The sequence below is a fragment of the Acartia tonsa genome, chromosome 14 (genome assembly GCF_053477335.1).
Source record: "Acartia tonsa isolate MP-2025a chromosome 14, ASM5347733v1, whole genome shotgun sequence".
NCBI lineage: Eukaryota > Metazoa > Arthropoda > Copepoda > Calanoida > Acartiidae > Acartia > Acartia tonsa.
In genome coordinates, this window is record NC_137273.1 from 36,492,069 (window position 1) to 36,513,057 (window position 20,989).

General features: G+C 33.3%; 1 protein-coding gene and 2 long non-coding RNA genes across 3 annotated transcripts in view; all 3 read left to right on the forward strand.

The window, feature by feature from the left end:
- Nucleotides 1-10,370, forward strand: part of LOC145305444 (uncharacterized) — a 141,553-nt gene extending 131,183 nt beyond the window's left edge. The window contains exons 2-13 of the mRNA XM_080147060.1: nt 2,201-2,350; nt 3,134-3,224; nt 4,026-4,089; nt 4,838-4,915; nt 5,616-5,686; nt 6,302-6,349; nt 6,799-6,855; nt 7,710-7,809; nt 8,295-8,324; nt 8,788-8,981; nt 9,369-9,458; nt 10,214-10,370. Of these exons, the coding sequence (XP_080003186.1) occupies nt 2,314-2,350; nt 3,134-3,224; nt 4,026-4,089; nt 4,838-4,915; nt 5,616-5,686; nt 6,302-6,349; nt 6,799-6,855; nt 7,710-7,809; nt 8,295-8,324; nt 8,788-8,981; nt 9,369-9,458; nt 10,214-10,370 (1,017 nt within the window). The 5' untranslated portion in view covers nt 2,201-2,313. The remainder of the gene's footprint in view (nt 1-2,200; nt 2,351-3,133; nt 3,225-4,025; nt 4,090-4,837; nt 4,916-5,615; nt 5,687-6,301; nt 6,350-6,798; nt 6,856-7,709; nt 7,810-8,294; nt 8,325-8,787; nt 8,982-9,368; nt 9,459-10,213) is intronic.
- Nucleotides 10,371-12,610: 2,240 nt separating this feature from the next.
- On the forward strand, nt 12,611-15,964 carry LOC145305556 (uncharacterized). The gene is made up of 5 exons (XR_013874616.1): nt 12,611-12,735; nt 13,267-13,352; nt 13,592-13,662; nt 14,416-14,559; nt 14,962-15,964. It is a non-coding gene; the product is annotated as an uncharacterized LOC145305556 (long non-coding RNA).
- A 2,468-nt stretch (nt 15,965-18,432) lies between these two features.
- On the forward strand, nt 18,433-20,657 carry LOC145305842 (uncharacterized). The gene is made up of 4 exons (XR_013874747.1): nt 18,433-18,554; nt 19,044-19,144; nt 19,643-19,703; nt 20,477-20,657. It is a non-coding gene; the product is annotated as an uncharacterized LOC145305842 (long non-coding RNA).
- The last annotated feature ends 332 nt before the right edge of the window (nt 20,658-20,989 follow it).

Consider the following 20,989-nt stretch of genomic DNA (forward strand, 5'->3'; position numbering starts at 1 on the left):
AAAATTGTGTGTCCATTATTCCATCTCTTTACCCGTGGTCCAACCTTGCCCTGTCAATTAAAGCCATTTTTAGAACCACCACTCACACTTACACACACACACACTCACACTTACACACACACACTCACACACTAATACACACACACACTCTCACACACACACTCATACACATCAACACACACACTCACACATCAACAATTCCCCAAAATTGAACTTTTTATATAAATGATTTTAACCATTAATACATTTCAGCTTTTCATGGATTTAGGGATAAGTCAAACGAAGATTTATTATTCTTAATCAACCTCACATCACTAAATTTAAGCTTAGAATCAAATATTTTCTATTTACCTATTTTTATCCCTTCATCCCGCGACAATGGCTTAAAACAGGGATCTTAAGGGATAAGACAATTGGCAATTAAACTGATGTACACTCTATGTTGAAATAAACATAATAACTCTAATTTATATCAAATAATTGGTAAAAAAGTTTTAAAAATTTGTATGATATGACCCATTTAAGATTTAACTAAGTTTAAGTCCCCAAAGTTTTTGAGCCAGCGCGAGAGGCCAGTATAATTTACAGTCCAATGTCCCCTCCCTCCCTTTCTTTCTGGAGAAAACACAATAAAGCAATTAAATTGAAGACAAATTGATTGGATAATAAGATTAAATTTGGTGGCCTGTCAATACTCTTTTCAGAAGCAAATATTTTCTACAACAGATCTATAGTATAGATGTATATACAGACAACTACCTCCCTTCATTTTCCAAAGACCTCTTTCGTCTGCTTCTAAATTATTTTCTGCTACTTAATATATGCGACACCATTGGTTGATTTTCAATGACCCAATAAGAAGGTTGCGCAAGACGGTGGCGATGGGGAGGTATAGTTATTCAACCCTTTCTCCCTCAGTGTTTTACTCAAATTTTTCTACAATTGTTAATAAAAGAAAAAACAAGGATGACAACATCCATAAAAGCGTAGCACTGAAACGGTAGGACAAACGGACATGAACACTTATATAGTATCAGAACTGAATAATCAGAATATAAATGTAAAATAGTCGAAGCAAAATTGTAAGTAAATTTGTTGAAAAACTGCTTTATACAGGATAATGTTTATGGACATACTTACATATTTAGGACTTGATTATAGAGTTGCTTCGCTTATAACATTATACTTTGTTGTCTCAGGAATCAATATACCAAAAATCAGATCAATTGGATGATTAGATCACAGAAAAATTTGTTGTTCAAAAATAAAAAAATCAACATGTTTAAAATGGACGTACGGACATTCTAGTAATGATTATAGAGATGCTACGCTTTCTAAATCGTACCTAACTACTAAAGGAATCACCATGCAAAGTTTGAAATCGATAAGACAATTCTAACATGCCTAAATTAACGAAAAAAAGCTATCCGTTACGGACGGACGGACGTACGGACGGACCGACCCTAATTATAGAAAAGCTTTGCTTTTAAAAACGCTGAGAGAGATGGGACAATGGACTGTTTATTACACTAGTTCTTAAATTTTTATAATAATGTTTTCTTGGCTAAACAACTTTGGGGACTTTAGTGAATTTTGATCGGTTGGTTTAATAAGTTGAGTGTTCTAACGTTTTAATCATTAATTGTTATCTACTAAAGGGATTATTTTGTGTATTATCATTTGGGATGTACATTAAATTTATCGTCCATTGTCTTACCCCTTTAGATACCAGGAAAAAAACGTCTTATATTGATAAATAACATATACTCTTCATAGCTTATGTACGTTGTCATCCTTGTTTAATTTTTGAAAAATTTTGATATTTTTCTTTGATACTTTAAGATGTTGTCATCCTTGTTAAACTTTAAAGTTTAAGAACTGTATAGCTGAAGAGCTTTGAGTACAATAAGTATGGCGTGTTGTTAACTGCAGTTGTATATAAATAAAAAAATGGTTGCTGTCCCGTAAAGTGCCATCCGAGCAACGAAATCGAGTATTGAGAGTACTCGATAAATCACAAATTATGATCAATAGACCGCCGTATTTTGTAAATTATATACTGGATGCCTCTTGGTTCAAGAAATTAAGCTGTCTTTCGTAAAAAGCAGCTAAGATAATCATATTTCCTTTACAGACAGACGGACAACGTGAATTATAGAGTAGCTTTACTTTTAAGAATAAAAAAATATTCTTTGTTTAGGACCCGGAAGCCGGCCACCAGTTGTACCTGGAGGCCACCAGCAGCGGCCAGGCGGAGTAAACCTAGCCAGGCAACAAGGATTATCATTCCTCAGAGGAAGGGGAGCCTATATAATGAACTGTCACTCCGCCCCCTCCTCTCCTAGCGCAGGTCAGCATTATGAAAATGAAGCATATTAGCTCGTCGTTGGGGAGGTGGTGTGTTCGAATCTCGTCCCAAACTGCGTCATAACCAAAAACGTTAATAATTGTACCTACTAATTCTACATCAGGTGAGCAACATTATTGGTACGATTAGGGGAAATGCCTTGGCCCAGAACAGGCTTAATCACTATAGGACAAAACATATTCTATCAAAGGGTTGGTTTTATGTTAGTGCCTTGAGACCTAAAATACATTGTTTTAGAATGTTTGAGAACGTACTTACATTTCTTAATTTGTCTATAGAGATGATTTGCCTTTAAACATGTATTTTGTTGTCCAATAATTCATAAAAAAATTAGAAAATGAGATAAATAGAATAATTATATAAAAAAAATGTTTTTAAAATTAACATGTTTTTAATGAAACTACGAACTTTTTGCTAACAATTGAAGAGTTACAACGCTTACTAAATCCCAACGGACGAATGAAGGTGAGCTGAATTATAGTTTCCGATTGTGTACGTATCACCCTCATCCTATCTCAACATTTACTACTAGCTAAAAAAGCTTCAAACTTTTAAAAAATCTAAATTTGAAAAAATAAAATTTTGAATGTATAAAATGTTTATAAATTATTTCGCTTTTCCCTTTGACCGGAGTAGCTGAAAATAGCTTTTGCATTAGTTACATCTTCGGAAATTAGGGAAAAAATGGGTAATCAATTTTTAGTTGATACGTATGAAACCCATTCTTATTATAGAAGAGAATAAAAAAACTTTTCTATTTTGCAGGACGCGGTTCTGGTTTAAACCTGGGAGGTACCGGGGCAGGATCTGGCAACTCACTGAAACCTCCAGAAGGGGGTAATGCTCCTGCCATCAGGTAAGTGAGAACATTCCCTGCAAATCTTCTTTGTTGTTATCATATCAACATGGGACATTGGTCAGACGAGTGACATTACAGTGATGTAAATTATAGAACCAATTATAGAAAATTTGTAGTCATAAAACGTTTTTTTTTTATCCGGGGATCTAAAGGGATAAGACAATGGCCGATAAACTAATGTACATCTCAATTATGAAACACAATATTACCCCTTTCGTCGATAACAATCAGAAGTTGAAACGTTTGGAAACTCAACTTAACGAGCTAACTAATTAATCAGAAGTCCTCAAATTTGTTAAGCCAACGAATAATATAACTTTAATATAAAACTTTGGGGACCAATTTATTTTTACTTATCCTTGTACTACTTAGTTGCTTCTCACCTAGACTCTTGGTGATGGCAAAGAAAAAAAAACCACTCAAATTATTATAAAGCTTCCCTAAAAAGTAAAAACAATTATAGAGCAGTATGAAAGATCTTTAGCTTCATACAATCAATATTTCTTCTTTATATTATAAGATAAACTACTGCTCTCCACAAGGCTTTCAAGGATATCCTAAGTTGGAGGGTCAGTCCGCCGCTATTTTCGATTTGTATCTAATATTGAAAAGTGGCAAAGATATTCTCCCCCCCTCAAAAAAATATTTTAAAACATTAGCCGGAGCTTCACTCTTTCAGCTAACTCAATTAATCACCCCAGCTGTTAAAGAGATCTTTAAATACAAACTATAGATATTAAGACAGACAAACATCATGTTACTTTTATAAAATTAAAATTAATTAATGTATTATTTCAGATCCAGTTCTGGTGCGAAGGAAATAATTTTATTCTGGGTTCAGAACAAACTTCAGGACTATCCAGTAAATTATTTTTTATTTCAAATTAGTGGCGCAGCCGCTCTAAAATTAATTGTAGTGAAGTTACTCTATAATTAATGTTGTCTGTCCGTCAGTCAGTCAGTCAGATTTTCTCGGCTCTTATTAAGATTATTATCTGAAATTTTTAGGGATTAAACAAGTTCACATTTTACATTTTTCATTAAGATCGATTCCTAGATTTTCATGATTTACTCAACTCCTATTTAAAATAGACGGGTAAAATTTTCAGGGATTAAATAAGTTTACATTCTACTAATTTGTACAGAGTTTCATTATGATTTGTTTATTAATTGTGGTGCTAGGTCGATTCCTAGAAATTCTGCGAACAATAAGAAACTATCCCCCTTATCCTTATATAGAGGTAACAGGATGTGTGTCTGTACCTAAGGATCTTGCTAGCTGCTAAACCGAAATGGTTCTCCTTAACAAATTAAGCGTCTCATAGTTCCTGGGAAGATTTAAAACTGTTTTGGGAAGGATTTCACCCCAATAAAAAAATTTCTTTTTCTTTTAAAATAAAACTAAAAATGGTGTTTCACCTTAGATAAGGTACAAGGTAGCCCTGGGGGATTAGGGCACCACAGGTATAGGTCCAAAAGGGTTAAGGTCTCTGCGGTAGTTGGTCATACAGAAAAAAAAACTCCCCTTACCACTTTTTATAAATTTTATTTAAGAATTTGGGAGGGGTTTCTGTGATCGCAAGAAAGCATATAATTGATTTTTATTTTAGATTAGTATAACCAATTTCTCAACCTGTTGGAACGACGGCCTGGCGTTTTGTGCTCTTATACATGTTTTCTATCCGGAGGTAAGATGGCCTATCTAGTTATTTACCTTGTTGGGGCAGGATAGTCCATAGATTCTAAGTGATCATCTAGAGAAGCCAGAGCATCATCCGCTTGTTTGTAATGGTATATGATACTCTAATGCCAACGGATGTAAGAAAAACAACAACTCTCTCTCTCTATTTTGGTTGTTTCTACTTTCTTCTCTCTCTATCTTTTTCTTGCTTTCTTTCTTCTCTCTAACACTCCCTATCTATCTTTTTTCTTTCATTACTCTCCCTCTCTCTTCTCTCTCTCTTTCTCTCTCTCTCTCTCTCTCTCTCTCTCTCTCTCTCTCTCTCTCTCTTTCTCTCTCTCTCTCTCTCTCTCTCTCTCTCTCTCTCTCTCTCTCTCTCTCTCTCTCTCTCTCTCTCTCTATCTATCTCTCTCTCTATCTCTCTCTCTCTCTCTCTCTCTCTCTCTCTCTCTCTCTCTCTCTCTCTCTCTCCTTCTCTTACTTTTTTCCTCTCATGATCTTTGACTCTCGCTCCATTCCTCTCTTTCTTGCTCTCTCTTTCTCTTATTCTTTTTTTCTTCTCACTTTTCCTCTCTTTCTCTCCCTCCCTTCATTTCTATGTCATTATCTCTCTCTCCCTCTTAAAATACATTTATAAATGCCCTTTATTTGGCATATAATTTCAAACAGCTGGGCTGCTATTAAAGATTATCGTCCCTGTATTGTAGGCATTTGATTGGAGCTCACTGAGACCAGAAAATAGAAGATATAACTTTACATTGGCATTCCAGGCCGCAGAGTATGTATTATTTTTACTACTACTGTGCGTGTGTGTGTGTGTGTGTGTCAAGTCACGTGATTTATTTGTTTTGTAATATATGACTGAGAATTATTTGGTGCTTTCCCTCAAAGCGCATATCGAGCACTAACCCCCTCTCCCCTTCCAACCATATTTTTTTAATAAATTGATAATAATGGAGGCAAGGTCGTCCAAGCTTTTTCATTTGGGGGTGGGGGGAGTTCAAATTTTAAAATTCATTTGGGTGGGGTAATATCTTATCATATATGCAAGGACGTCCAAGCTTCTTAATTTTTTTTGGAGGGGGGGAGTAAAAATTCTAACTTCAAAATTTTGGTGGTGCCCCCAAATTTATTTGGGGGGGGGGGTAATCACCCATTTACCCCTCCTCCCATTGGACGTGTTTTAATGGAGGGTGTATTTTTTCTATTCCCAACCACGAGTGGGGGGGGGGGGGTTCTGATCTTACGGGGCTTCCTAGTACACAAAAACAACCTAACCTGACCTGACCTAAAGTAATAAATAACACATTAAAATTTATTTTGGGAGGTTGTGTGATTTATTAGTTTCCAAGGTTTCGTGATTTTATTTTATTTCATTAATTTTGAATTTTAGAGAGTTGGCTGATATTTACCCATTACTGGAGGTAGATGATATGGTTAGGTAAGAAGATATTTACTTGCGGGATCACTCTAGTATTTATTACATACAACCAACCCTTTGATTGAACGATGTTTGCCTAAAAGTTCTAATTATTTATAATTCTTCGGCACCACGGGGCTAAAAAAACTAGTTTTAATCTTATAATTGTACATTCTATATCCGCGGAAAGCCGTTTATAATACGATACGAGAAATAACTATTATGGGTCAAGGCATAATTCAAAGACCTTATGAAATTTAGTAACAGACAAGCAACCCCTTGATTGCATGATCTTTGGTTTAAAGTCCTAGGAAAGCATGATTTTCATTTTCAGTGAGGCCTGCACTATATCTGAGAACTTGTAACCAAAATTGACGACAATGATTCCCCTGTCACAATATCCAATAATTATATATCCATTGCTGAATCACATATCCATCCATTTAAATAATAGATTTAAAATGATTTAGATTTCAAAAGCCTGACTGGAAGTGTGTATTTACCTATGTACAAAGCTTCTATAGAAGGTAACTTATAATATAGATATAGTTGTTCTTAATGACGTCCAAGCTTTTTGGAGGGGGATAAAATGAGGGGTTTTAAAGGTTTGAATAGGGATAATTTAATGTATTTTTTTATAAATTGTTGGGGGAACAGATCTATAGTATAGATGTATATACAGATAACTACCTTTCTTCCTTTTTCAATGACCTTATTCGTCTGCTACCAAATTATTTCCTGCTACTTGGCTGTGTTAATAAACACCACACAATTGGTTGATTTTCAATGACCCAATTGAAAGTGGGCACAATGACAGTGCGATGGGGAGATACAGCTTTTTAACCCTTTCCCTCTCTAGTGTTTTATTTTAATGCTAAGGGGGGGGGGGGTAATTGTTTGAGGAAGGTAAACAACCCCATTGGTTGTTCTAGATACCTAATCAGTAAATTCGACCAATAAGAACCCAATGAAGAAACAATCCGACTTTATTATAAATTAGAACGTGTAAAAATATTGGTATGAAATGGCAGTTTTATTTTATTTCATCAATATATAATAAGTCAGCTGAAAAAGCTTTCTATGTTTGACTGATACTTGAGTCTGACAGCGTATCTAGAGTAATAGATCTATTATTGTCAATATTTATTCTCAAACTGGATTTATTATTACTTGGATCTTACACAAGATTTTCATGTTCTATATATAATAAAGTGAATTCTATAGCGGGCTAAAATAACGATCTCCCCCACCAACCGCATTTACCCAATACTACTGGATAATAGGCACGACTAATAAATGGTAGGGGATATTGCAACCTAAGTTGACGACAATTTTCTCCTGTCATAATATCCACGTATATTCTACATCCATTAATCTCAAGGTTTAGAGATGGAAGGTCACCGCCGAAACGGTCTCCCTCACCCGCCAGTCAGAAAGCTTCGATTCAGCCGTCGGCGGTTGCTTTGGCAGTTTTGGAAGAGGTACTGTTTTATTAGGATGAATACATGATACAAATTTTATTCTTCAAAAGCGAAGCTACTCTATAATTCACTTTGTCTGTCCTAACGTATTTTTTGGCTACTATTTTAGCTTTCTCTTTTAATATGACAACTGATCATATGATTTTTTATAATCATCTTGTCTTTTTATTAATCTATTTGTACGTGGAGAAAGTCGATCAAAAATCAGACACGTGACGTCATAAAAATGAGGCAGATGAGAGGATAAGGGGAAAAGAAAATCCTCCAAAAAAGGATAATCCCTCATTTTTATGATATCACGTGGATGATTTTTGAGCGACTTTCTCCCCGTGCAAATCTATAATTATTTTTGGTCAGCTATACTACTTATGGATGTTGTCATCTTTGTTTAATATTTATATTAGTCCCAATACTGTTGCAATGATTCTTAAAATATTTTATGTAGTACTTTATTTTAATTTAATGCTTTTAAATGCTTGTTTTAGACAAAAGAAGAAAAGAACAGTTTTGCGAAGGTATACGTTTTTGAAATTACATTCTGCACGGGTTTAAACCTTTAACGTCAATACAAAAAAAATTGTAAAAATCATATAATGACACAGCTTTAGTTCTCAAATTATTGTAATTTATGTAATACCAGAGAGATAGGGGTGGGGGGGACAATTGGCTGTTTTTTTACTTTAGTCTCCAAAGTTTTATAATAACGTTTTCTTATTCGTTGGCTTAACAGCTTTTGGGACTTTTGTGAATTTTGATTGTTGATTGTTTAAAAGTTTCAACCACAAATTTTATTCTACAGAAAGTATTTTGTGTATCATTATTTGGGATGTTCATTAATTTATTTGCCATTTTCTTATCCCTTTAGATCCCTGATTTAATACGCTAGTTAAATGTCTTCTTTTTTTATACAGAAAGTGAAGCATATTTTTTAAGGCTTAAAAGGAAGCTTTTGGTCAAACTTTTTTATTTTTTGTTTAGAAAAAGATGTCATGTCCTCCAATGAAGTTTACAGGACAACAGAGTGTCCTAAACCCGGCGGGGAAGGCTAGCCCTGCAGAGTATAGCAGCCCTGCAGGGTATAGCCGCCCTGCGGGCAATGCTAACCCTGTGAAAGAAAAGACAAGTCCTATAGAAGAAAAGACCAATGAGACAGCTGTCAGAAAAATATCAAGGTGAATTGTTAGCAGCAAAAAATGATGAGTTAGCCGTTTCCGTCTGTAAGTCGGTAATGTTCCTATAACTTTTGTACATATGTATGTTTTAATATTTTTTCTCGTATTCATTCGAAACTGATTAATATCCGGTGAATAAGAACCGGTTCTCATTCATACGCAAAAATTATGTCTAGCATCGTCTCATAACCAGTTTTCTACGAATATAAAAATGTACAATCACATAATTGTACATTTTAAATCCGCTGAAAGCTGTTTATAATACCATGCGAGAAATAGCTATTCAACTCATAATATTATTAATAGCTTTTCGCGGAAAAATAAATATTTAACACCAATCCAATTAATTGTACTAAATCTATACATCGTATTATGATATTATTTCAGTTTTGAAATGCAGTTAAGCCCAACAAGAACAGATAAATCCAACCCAGCAGAGTCTACAAAGTCAAATTCGCCAACAGAGTCTATCAAATCTAGGGACAGGCTTAAACATTTGGAAAAAAAAACTGTGACAATTTTCACTTAGAAATATATTTAGTTGTGATTAATTAACCCCCAGGATTTGCAGGTTCTCTTTAAGGTACTAGACAAAAGGAAGGGAACAAAAAGCTGTTTATTACATTAGTCCCCAAAGTTTTAAAATCTTATTCGCTTGCTTAACAATTTTAGGTACTTTTATATAATTTTTATTGGATGGTTTATTAAGTTAAGTGTTTAAACGTTTCAACCACTTATTTTAATACACAGAAGGGATAATTTTGTGCATCATCATTGCACAAACACATACATTTATCGACCATCGTCTTATCCCTTTAGATTCTTGGTACTAGATCGTATGAATGTCTGAATGCATTAAATTTTGTAAATTTTATCTTCTTTTTGCTTTCTATATCGTCATTTGAAGGGTCCCAAAAGAATCGTAAAACAGCAGATTCAACAAAAGCAGACTAAGATTTTTTGTTTGTTGATGGTTTATGATTTATATAGAGGGTGAAACCATTTTAGGGCTGTTATAAATTCTAGAAGATTACGTGTGTTAGGAGGGATATTGTAATGGGACAATGTACTTTGGGTACCAGGACTAATGCAACTTTGCTTATTTTCACTATTTTTTGAGACTTTGGGTACTAATGCAGCATGCCGCTAAAATATAGCAAACGTCGAATTTTTCATAGGGCTTTACAATGAAAATAAATTTTTTTATCAAAATGATAAACCCTGCCAAACATCAGATCTAAGTCACCATCCCCCTTGGAGTTATCTCTGAAGTCAACCATCACATATGATTCAGGAATATATTTATTAAAAAATCACGAAACCTTTTTACATTATTTATGTATTGTTCTTTTGTGGACCAACGGACCAAATAATCTATATTCTGAATGATTATTGATAAAAAATTTACATAAAAAAATCAGTTGTCTATCTTGAACAGAAGCTGTGAAATTCAATTTAGCATATTGACTGACAGACAAAGCAAATTTTATAAAAAAAAATTGCTTTATTTCTGAAAACAAATATTGCAATGAAAAGTCTAAGGGAATAAGCTTTAAAGCTTTAGTTATCTTTGACTTAAAGGTAGAAGAAGCTTTACGAAGTGTCTCAAAAATCAGCCATGTGACGTCATAAAAAGGAGGGTTTTTCCATCTCTTTTTTAGGTGTCTTCTTTTCCACTTCTCCTCTCAGCCCTTATTTTTATGACGTCACATGGCTGATTTTTTTAGATACTTTGTAAAGCTTTAAGGTAGAATAGTCTAAATAATTATATATATGCTACACTTACTTATTAAAAAAGACATAGTTTTACCAAACTTTTAATATTTTCTGTTTTTAAAATGTTTACTATACCAAGTTTAAGATCTAAAGATCAATTCTAAACAGAGGTGGATTCTTTAAAAAAATTTGGCTCACTACCTCACTAAAATTAGTGAAGTTTGCTAAGAATTTTTTTTTAAAATCCTCCAAAATCGCATCAAAAATCTACAAAAATTAAACAAAATCTTATGTTGATAACCCTTTTATGATTTTATTTAATTTTGTATATCTTTAGTGCGCTTTTGAAGAATTTTTTCACGAAAATTTTTAGCGAGCCTCACTAATTTTAGTGAGGCATTGAGCCAAAGATTTTTTAAAGAATCCACCTCAGGTTGTCAACTAAACCCAGAACCACTTCATTATGCAATATACATTTTCCTGGATATTTTGTCTATGGTAGTCCATAAGTGTACAGCTTTACAGTACATTGTTTCCATTTGTTAAAGCAACATGTATGATAAAAGAAAAAGATTCTTTTTAAAGTAAAATGCTTATATTTCAATCAAAATCTATATTTTTTTATTTTTTACCGATCCACTTCATTATGCAAATCTAAAGAAAATTAATGGAAAACGTTTGTTTTACACTTTTCTCCACTTTTAAAAAATGATTCTGATAAAATAACAATTTTTTAAGGGATTTATGCATTAATTATAATGAAAAACAGTTTAAGGTAGATTTTAATGATTTTTCTAAATAAGAAATAATTGAAAAAAAGAAATTATATCCCTATCACTTTAGAGGACAGCTACCGACCCCCAGTCTTATGGATGAAGCTAAATACATGTTAAAGATAAAAATTACCCTGAAAAGTATAAAAAATATTTTTTGATGTGTTAAAAAAGTCCATTTTAAAATCTTGATTTTGAGGTTGATAGCCTTTAACATGCTCTTACTGGTGGTGAAGGTGAGCTAAATGTTATCTAAGTACATGACCATTATAACAACTTGTCTATTAACCTATGTACCATTTTTTGTAGTCATAGCAGCCTCCAGTGGAGCTTCTCGATATGAAATATAACCATTATCTAAAAACTACATTATTTACTTTATGAATTTTAGTAATTAAAATTGCAATTTTTTTCGTTTTTAATATTGCTTGGCTGGAGGTTGCTATGACTACAAAAATTGGACCATAGTTCAATATATAAGTTTTCATCATGGGCATGCACTTTGATAACATTTAGCTCACCATCACCACCAGTAAGAGCATCTTAAAGGCCATCATCCTCAAAATCAAGATTTTAAAATGGAGTTTTTTAACACATCAAAAAACATTTTTGTATACTTTTCAGGCTAATTTTTATTTTTAACATGTATTTAGCTTCATCCATAAGACTGGGGGTCGGCAGCTGTCCTCTAAAGTGATAGGGATAGAATTTCTTTTTTTCAATTATTTCTTATTTAGAAAAATCATTAAAATCTTCCTTAAACTGTTTTTCATTATAATTAATGCATAAATCCCTTAAAAAATTGTTATTTTATCAGAATTAATTTATAAAAGTGGAGAAAAGGGCAAAACAAACGTTTTCCTATTGATTTTCTTTTGATTTGCATAATGAAGTGGATCGGTAAAAAATACAAAAATAAAGATTTTGATTGAAATATAAGCATTTAACTCTAAACAGAGTCTTTTTCTTTTATCATACGTGTTGCTTTAACAAATAGAAACAATGTACTCTTAAGCTGTAAACTTATGGACTACCGTAGACAAAATATCCAGAAAAATGTAGATTGCATAATGAAGTGGTTCAGGGTTTAATTACTCCTAAAAACTATAATTAATAATATAAATATTGATAAAACAGGATTAAAATCCCCATCTACAGAAAGAACCAAGTCTCCCTCCCCCCTTGAATTTGCAAGGAGGTCTAAATCTCCCACCCCCCAGTCTCCAAACTTTTTGAGATCTAGTTTTATAGATTCTACTACACAGGTGGGTTGGATAGATATACAGACAGACAAACATACAAACATGCAACTGACAGACAAACAGTCAATTATAAATATAGAAATACAGACAATCAGAACGACAGACAGAAAGGTTGACAGACAAATTCATGTAAACACACACACAGATAACAGATAGACAAACAGACACACAGACTGTAAAAAATGTATATAAATAAATAACAGAGAAACTGAAAAACAAACTGTTGGAAATATAGACTAAAAGAATGTCAAAAATATAGACTAACAAATAGACACAGATGGGTAAACAAACAGACAAACAAAATAAAAGGCAGATAAACATACAGCTATACAGACAGTCACATAAACTGAAAACAGATTAATATAAAATACAGAGAAACAGACAGACAAAGAGGCAAACAAACAGACAGACACATAAACAATAAGACGGACAAAGTCAAAGATAGACACGACACGATGAGACAAATCTACAGACATACATACAGACAGACACTCTTACAAACAGAAAATATCTCTCAAAATAATATTTTTTCAGTCAAAGCTATCCCCAAACCGTGAAGAATCGCCTAGCTGGGTGAGATCTACCGACAGTGACCGACCAATATCCCCTTCAAGAATAAAAGGAATTTATATTAACCAAACTTTTAAATTGCTACCATCAAAATAAACATTTTTAGTTTTCTGCAGTATTGGGTAAATTTATAACTTTTAAGGGTTTTAGGGATTTGTCAATGTCGGAAAAAATACTTTTCTAGAAAAAGTTTTCTATTCAACTAACCCCCCCCCCCCCCCTAAGATTTTATTTTTTGACTTGACCTAAAAGAATTTTTAAAAATTGGTTAAAATAAAATTTTGAAATCAGCCAATGAAAGAGCGAAGTCCCCCACGATGTTCAAGGCGGCATCCAAGGGGCTGTCCTCTAAAATTACAGGTATAAGTTAATAGAGGTCAGAACCCTTTGATTGCACAACCTTTTTTATAGGATTATGTAAGTAGTAAAAGGTTGTGTTCGTCCGTTTAGATCTCGCTAACCACTAAACCAATTAAATTCTCCGTATTTAGTAAACTTCATATAGGTCCCAGGATAGTTTTAGATTTAAGTTTTTGGTTTTATTATGTTTCTTTTTTCTGCTTCCTCACCTAGATGCAAGGGGCGAATCCGCTTGGTGAAATACAAAGTATAATTCTTATTTTACTACCCGCGGACAACTGTTTATAATAGGATGCGATACATAAATATTCTTGTTTTTCTTCATCTTTTAGTGTTATCAGGGAAGGGTGGGGACATTGGACTGTAAATTACACTGGTACCTAAAGCTTTATATAATGGTTGGTTTAAAACTTTTGGGTACTTTTATTCAATCTTGATTGGTTAGTTCGTACTAAGCACTGTACAAACTTTTCAACCAATAAAATAAATCTGCGGAAGGGATAATCTTATTTATCTTTACGAAAGATCTAAATAAATGAAATATTAGCTTTTGCAAAATTTCGTAAAGTTGTAAGTAAGCTTCTAGTCAAATGCGCCTATTAAGTCACACTGTTCTTAATGTTGACCAAACGCATAGTATAATTAAATGCACATTTAAAAACAGTTGACCTAATAAGCGCATTTGACAGAAAGCTTACTCACAATTTTTCAAAAGATACTACTCCCTTTAATGACCATTTTCTTATTATTCAGGTTTACAGCACTCTACGTCACTGGATGATCCATCCATAACTAGAATGAAGAGAACCCCCCTGGTCACCAAAGAACGCTCCATGTCCCCCTCTATTCTGGCGAATTCAACAACCATTGATGGATTATCCAAGAGCCATTCTAATAAGGAAATTTTTTGCTTTTTTATTAGCGGAGCTCACTGGTTAAAGCCTTCCGTAGATCGTTGTAGAACCGAGCACCATCTTATCGATTACACGGCCTTTGTCTTGGAGCTTTTCAATTTACATTGGAATTAAATGCGCTTGACATAGCAGCAGTTGCGCATTTTAAAGTTTTTTACATTCATTTTTTAAAAAATAATTTTTATTTCTGGAATAAGTTGTAAATTCAGGGTGATGGATATTTTTTTTTCTTAATGCAAAACCCCTATGGGGGGTCCCAACCTTGAAGGGATACCTGTACCAAATATAACCTAACTTTCCTAATCTAAAGTAAAAATCGAGGAAAGCCGCCTTACAATCAAATCCAGCACAGTATTATTTAATAAAAAGCAAATAATAATATTTCAGTCAGTGAAATCCATATCTCCAGAACACGAGTTCAAGGTTCAGTCCTCCCCGCGGGTCATGCTCACCCCGCCCCCTGAAGATATCAAGACAAACATGAGAACATGAAATGATTCTTCCCCTGAAAGACATAAATAAAATCTACTCAATGAAAGATGGATACTTCTCCTTTCTACTATTTTCATGTTGACAGAATTATTGACTTTCTTGCTTTACAGTGAAGCTTCTAGTAGTTTCTGGGAAGGGTTTTTATTTTTGAAGGGAGGGCACCTCCAACAAATGAGAGGAATCGTCCCACCCTTCTAAAAAAATTACTTTTACTTTTTTTTTAAACTAAAATTTTAAGTGAAGGGTCGCGGCCCATCCCCCTATACTTGGAAACCTTAAGAAACCTCAATTAGTGTAGCTGCAAGTAATTCCGAACGAAATAGGGTATTTTTGTACAGGGGACCAAACATTTTATTTTTTCATATGTCGACACAAAAGCTTAATTAAAATTATTTTGTGGCATTTTTTCTGCCATTTATTTTTTCAAATCAAGCTTCATCCTTATAAATAATCTGTTTTTGAAATATCCTTAATACTATAAGCCTACCTATTCTATATAAGTCAAATTTCCTGTCGGTAACATAACAAATGTACAGGTTGTAGCATAACAACTCTACAATACACGTTGTCTGACCGTCCGTCAGTCCGTCATGGTATAGGGAAAATGTGATATTCCTTACCAACGATGCATCCAGTATACAAAGGTGGATTCTTATAAAACTTTTTTTGGCTTACTGGCTCACTAAAATCAGTGAGGCTCACAGTGAGGTAAAATTATCCCCACCTAATTTTTAGCGTGCTTCACTGATTTTAGTGAGGCAGTGAGTTTTTGTCCATTAATGATATTTTTGTGATTCGCTAATTATGGATGTTGTCATCCTTATTTTATCATTTTATTGAATAAGCTTTGCATCTATTAGACGTTATCATCCTTGTCATAAATTGTATCCTTATTTTTTTCATAATTGTATTAACTAATAAAATCTGCACATCGGTGATATTTATTCAAAGCAAAACGTGCATAAAAATATTTATTTTGACAATTTTATTTATATTTTTATTTTTGTAGGTGTATCACAAGGGCTTGGCAGCTGCGCATCAGCCGCTATTAAGTCTCAAATTTTAACCCGTTTAGATACTTTGAATATTTTTTAATTTTTTAAAAAGAGGAATCGTCATTTTTTGGTTAAAGTTAGACAAACAGCTGCTTTTTTTTAAATTGTAAAAAATAGATTTCCCGAGACGTCAGGTAAGTGATGTGCGGCTGCCAATCCCTGAGAAATCTTTGATTAGTGTAATTTTGTATATTACTGTATGATCATTCATGTATATTATTTATAATTGTTTTATTTATATTTAATGCTTTAAATTAACAAAATAAATTGAGTTTATTTATCACAAATGTTTTATATGTTGCTGCACTAACAACATTGAAAGAGTCTAAAAATAGCCTGAAACCTACTCGGGACGAACCAAAAACACCTTACTATTTTATATAATACTAGTGACTGCACCCTAACCATTTGAGTTTTCGTATTTGAAAGAAAAGGTTGAGCAGAAAATAGCCTTAAACCAGGCCAAGACTGGAATCTTAAAATGAATAGCCAAAAACCATCCTTAAACCTATGTGAAACTTCCCTAAAATATATATAGTTTAACTAAAAATATAACTATAAAGCCTACCTGAAAAAAAAACATAGTTACTTTAATGATAGTAAAGGATCAATTTACGAACATTCAATATTTATAGAGAATTTGTGCTGCTAAAAAATCTTTGCATGTAAAAGATTTGAAAAATAATTCCCCTTTTTAATTATGGATTTTTTATTGTCTTGCATCTACTAAAAAGGCCTCATTTAATTTATTAAGGCAATGGATTTATTATTACATGGATCTTACGCCAGATTTTCATGTTCTATGATACAGTGAACTCTGTAGTGGGCTAAAATAACGATCTTCCCCATCACCTCCCCTCCTACTGGATATACAACCTAAAAAAGCGCAAGAGGAAAATACAACCTAAATTGACGACAATTTTATCCTGTTATAATATCCACGTATATTCTACATCCATTATTAAGGCAGAATCTCTTTTTTTTCCACCAGTGCAGTGGTTTATACTAATCTCATTGCTATTCTATCGTTATGAATAATTAACATGATATCAATATGTCTGTAGCTTAGCATCTCACTAACCCTAGACTTATATAGTTCTAGTTCAACAAGGATAAAAACATCCATAACAGCAAAGCTCTAAAAGAGAACAAACAAACATTAACACCAGTAGTGTCATAACTGAATAATCAAAATATAAATCTATAAAAGTCGAACAAAATTTTAAGTCAATTTGTTGAAAAACTGCCTAAATACAGAATTATGTTTAATGACATACTTACATTTTTATGACTTAATTATAGAGATGCTTCGCTTATTACATTGTACTTTGTTGTCCTAGGAATCAGTATTCCAAAAATCAGAACAATCTATTATTTATATCACATAAAAATTTTATGTTTAAAAAGTTAAAAATCAACATGTTTAAAATGGACGTAAGGACAATCTGGTAACGATTATAGAGTTACTGTGCCTTCTAAATCTTACCTAACTACAACAGGAATCCCCATGCAAAGTTTGAAATTGATAGGACAATTCTAAAATACATAAATTAACAAAAAGAGCTAAACGTTACGGACCAACCCTAATTATAGAAAAGCTTCGCTTTTAAAAACTGATTACATAATACAGAAACAAAAATTAGGATTTTAACTTTATTAAATATCAAAAACTCCTCTTTTATTAATAGCTACTATTTATTTAAAGCATGTCCGTTATGTTAGTCTGTTGCTTTACCATACACTAGCAGCTAAGCTCCACAGAGGTCTCTATTGGCACACTTTGATGTTGAATTTACCTTTAGAACCCATCACGCCCTCCTCCCCCCCCCCATTAAATGGATGTTCTACACTGTACAGTCGTATGTTTGTCCTTGTGTAAATTATGTATATTAAATATAGGTGCACCTTAAATTTGATCTAGCTTTAAAGCCTTTATTTATTAAGTAATCTCTAATAAAAGGACTGTCATCGTTGGAAATTTTAATTTAAGAATTTAACCTGAAGCTTTTGTTCTTTGATTAAATTGAAGCGTAAAATATATTTACAGCACTACACCGACATACAGATGTAAGAAAAGAAAAGCTTTGCCTTTGAAAAATATGCGGCTAGCTATTTTTGCAAAGCTATGTATAGTAAAGTTTTGCACTTCATGTTGAAGAGAGAGGATCAAAATTTTAAATCAAAGTGTTAATTTAAAGAAATTAGTTTCAGGTTAGATTTTTTTCTTGCAACAAATTTATCCGACAGTCTTTTTAAGAGCAGAAAAAATGCATAATTAGAACCTACACATGCAACACTGCCTGATTTGGCGCGGAATAGCCACGTGTACAATTAGTCTATAAAAACGACATTATACATGAATTATGTATCAGTCGTAGACAAGACATCAAGATAATTACTGTCCAAAATGAAGGCATCTGTTCAACTTTTGGTGGGTCCTTTTTTTATTTTTTCAAAAAGTCTAAAAGTCTAAAATAGGTGAAACTCAGCTTCTGCCAATAACGAAATTAATTAGGAAATAAATCAAGAAACCTATACGTGTTTTTTTGTAAAATTGACGACATCTCCATTTGCCCCCCAAATATTATTTTAGATTTATTTCGCTTGTTGGTTATACCTTATTCCTTGGTGAAACTAACTAATTAATCATTTAGGACTTCTAGACAAGGGTTTTGCAATAAAAGTGCAACATAATAGTTAGTTGTATGCTATTTACATGATGATATTGCCTAGGGCCTAATGGCAACGCCTCTAGAGGTCTCTATGGGCACTTGAGGTGGTTGGGGATTGAATTCGACCCCTCCATTTTTTATTTAGTTTCAAACAAAAAAAAGTTAAAAAATATTTTTTTTTTTTTGGGGGGGGGAGGGAAAGGGAATTGACTAACCCCAATTTTTAATTATCAATTTTGTAAATTTAGGTACTGTTCATAAGCCTGCAGCTGGCAAGCCTGGTACACGCAGGATCTGTTCCCATTACTTCACCTGGAGAAGGACTCAACACTGTCAAAAGAGATGCAGGGTAATGTAAAAATACATTTTCAAAGTTGCTTTTCTGCCTTTTTCTTGCCGGGGGGCTAGAACTCTGCGGGGCCAATTGCCTAACCACCCCGCAGAACAATCACCCAACTTAACCTAGCCTAAAATAACCTTTCAAAAGCTACTATGATAATGCAATACAACCCCTTTAAGAGGCAATGTCACAATAGGGAGTAGATGAAAATCTAGTGCAATATCCATACAATTATATATCGACTACCACATGGCAATAATGAATCTATCAATGGATGTAAAATATACGTGAATATTATGACATGAGACAAATTGTCGTCAATATAAGTTGCAATTTCCCCTCCCTTGTTTTGGTCGAGCTGTTTATCCAGTTGGAGGGGAGGGATGTGTTGAAAGTGGGGAAAAGGAAGATTCTGATTTTAGCCCGCTACAGAGTTCACTTTATTATAGAACATGAAAATCTGATGGAAGATGAAAGTTATATCCATTAATCTGTCTATTTTTTTAGACATCGAGGATATGGTGGTTACAGAAACAACAACAATAGTTATCGCCCAGCTAGACAGCAAAGGAAAGATGTCATTTTATTATACACTGGTGGCTACGCCCCTACAGGCCTCTAGAGGCACTTGAGGATGGGGGAGATAAGCAAATCCCCCTATTTTTAATCTAAGTTTGAATTTTTTTCTTTTTTTTCGATGGGGGGTTATTTTTTTAAGGGGTGATTTCTTTTGGGAGGGTGGTGGTACCTTCCCGGGACATTTCAGAAGCTACCCTGTAAAGGAGAACCATAACGGTTCAGCGGTTAGGAAGATTCTTTAGTACAGAACCATATTGGTTCAATGGTTATTAAGATCCTTTGGTACAAACTCAAAGACATCCAGCTACTTTTATATAAGGATTGTAGAAAATAATTTTTTATTTAACAAATGGCAAATTTGGATTCCTGGGCTTTCAAAGGAGTCATACTCGGCTCTGCTGTTGTAGCAGTCCTTGAAAAATAAATGCAGCTTTAAAATATGAATATATCCAAAGCAAAAAAAAATGCAACAAAGCACTCAAAAATGCAAATCTAAAAGAATCTATAAATGTTGTTTTAGTAGCAAGACTGCTTTTTATTCCAACTCTACTACATATGTACATTTATCTCATTCACTCTCTATCTATTTCTCTTTTACTCTCCATCACTATTTGATATTTTTCTGTAGTTCTCTTTCTTTCTCAGTCTTATTTTATTTCTTTTATTCTGAACCTTCCTTCTCTTTTTTTCACTCTTTCTCTCTTCAAACATATTCACTACTTTTGTATGTAAGCATCCTTGTTTTAAAATGCAACTTCTATCAGTACCAATACTGGACTGCTGCCTCTGGGCCTTGGTGGGCTGTTTGGAGTTTTCAAGGGTGCACTTCTGGGCACACTTGCTGTTGCAGCATTAAGTGGAAAATAAAACCTTTTCTATTTATCAGATTTTTCAGAATTTTAAATGAGCTTTATTATTTAAATAAATAAATTTGATACTATGATGTTTCTGTGATTTTTATTCAATAAAACGTTTTTGTTTACAATTCACACAATCATCATCATTGAAATAATTGATAGTAATAGGATGTCTGTCTCTCTGACTTTTAGTTTGTTTGTTTGTACCGTAAACTGTTAAATTTATGTAGTTCTCCTTAACAGGGTTGCTTCTCTTAAGTCCTGGTAAGGTTTATAACTATTTTTGTAGATGGTACCACCACCATCCAAAACAAACTCTTAATTTTTTTTTCTTTTAGACAACCAACAACCTCTTAGTGTATTTCAAATTATTGACAAAGCCCAAATTGTTTTAAAATTGTGTCAACAAGGATCCATG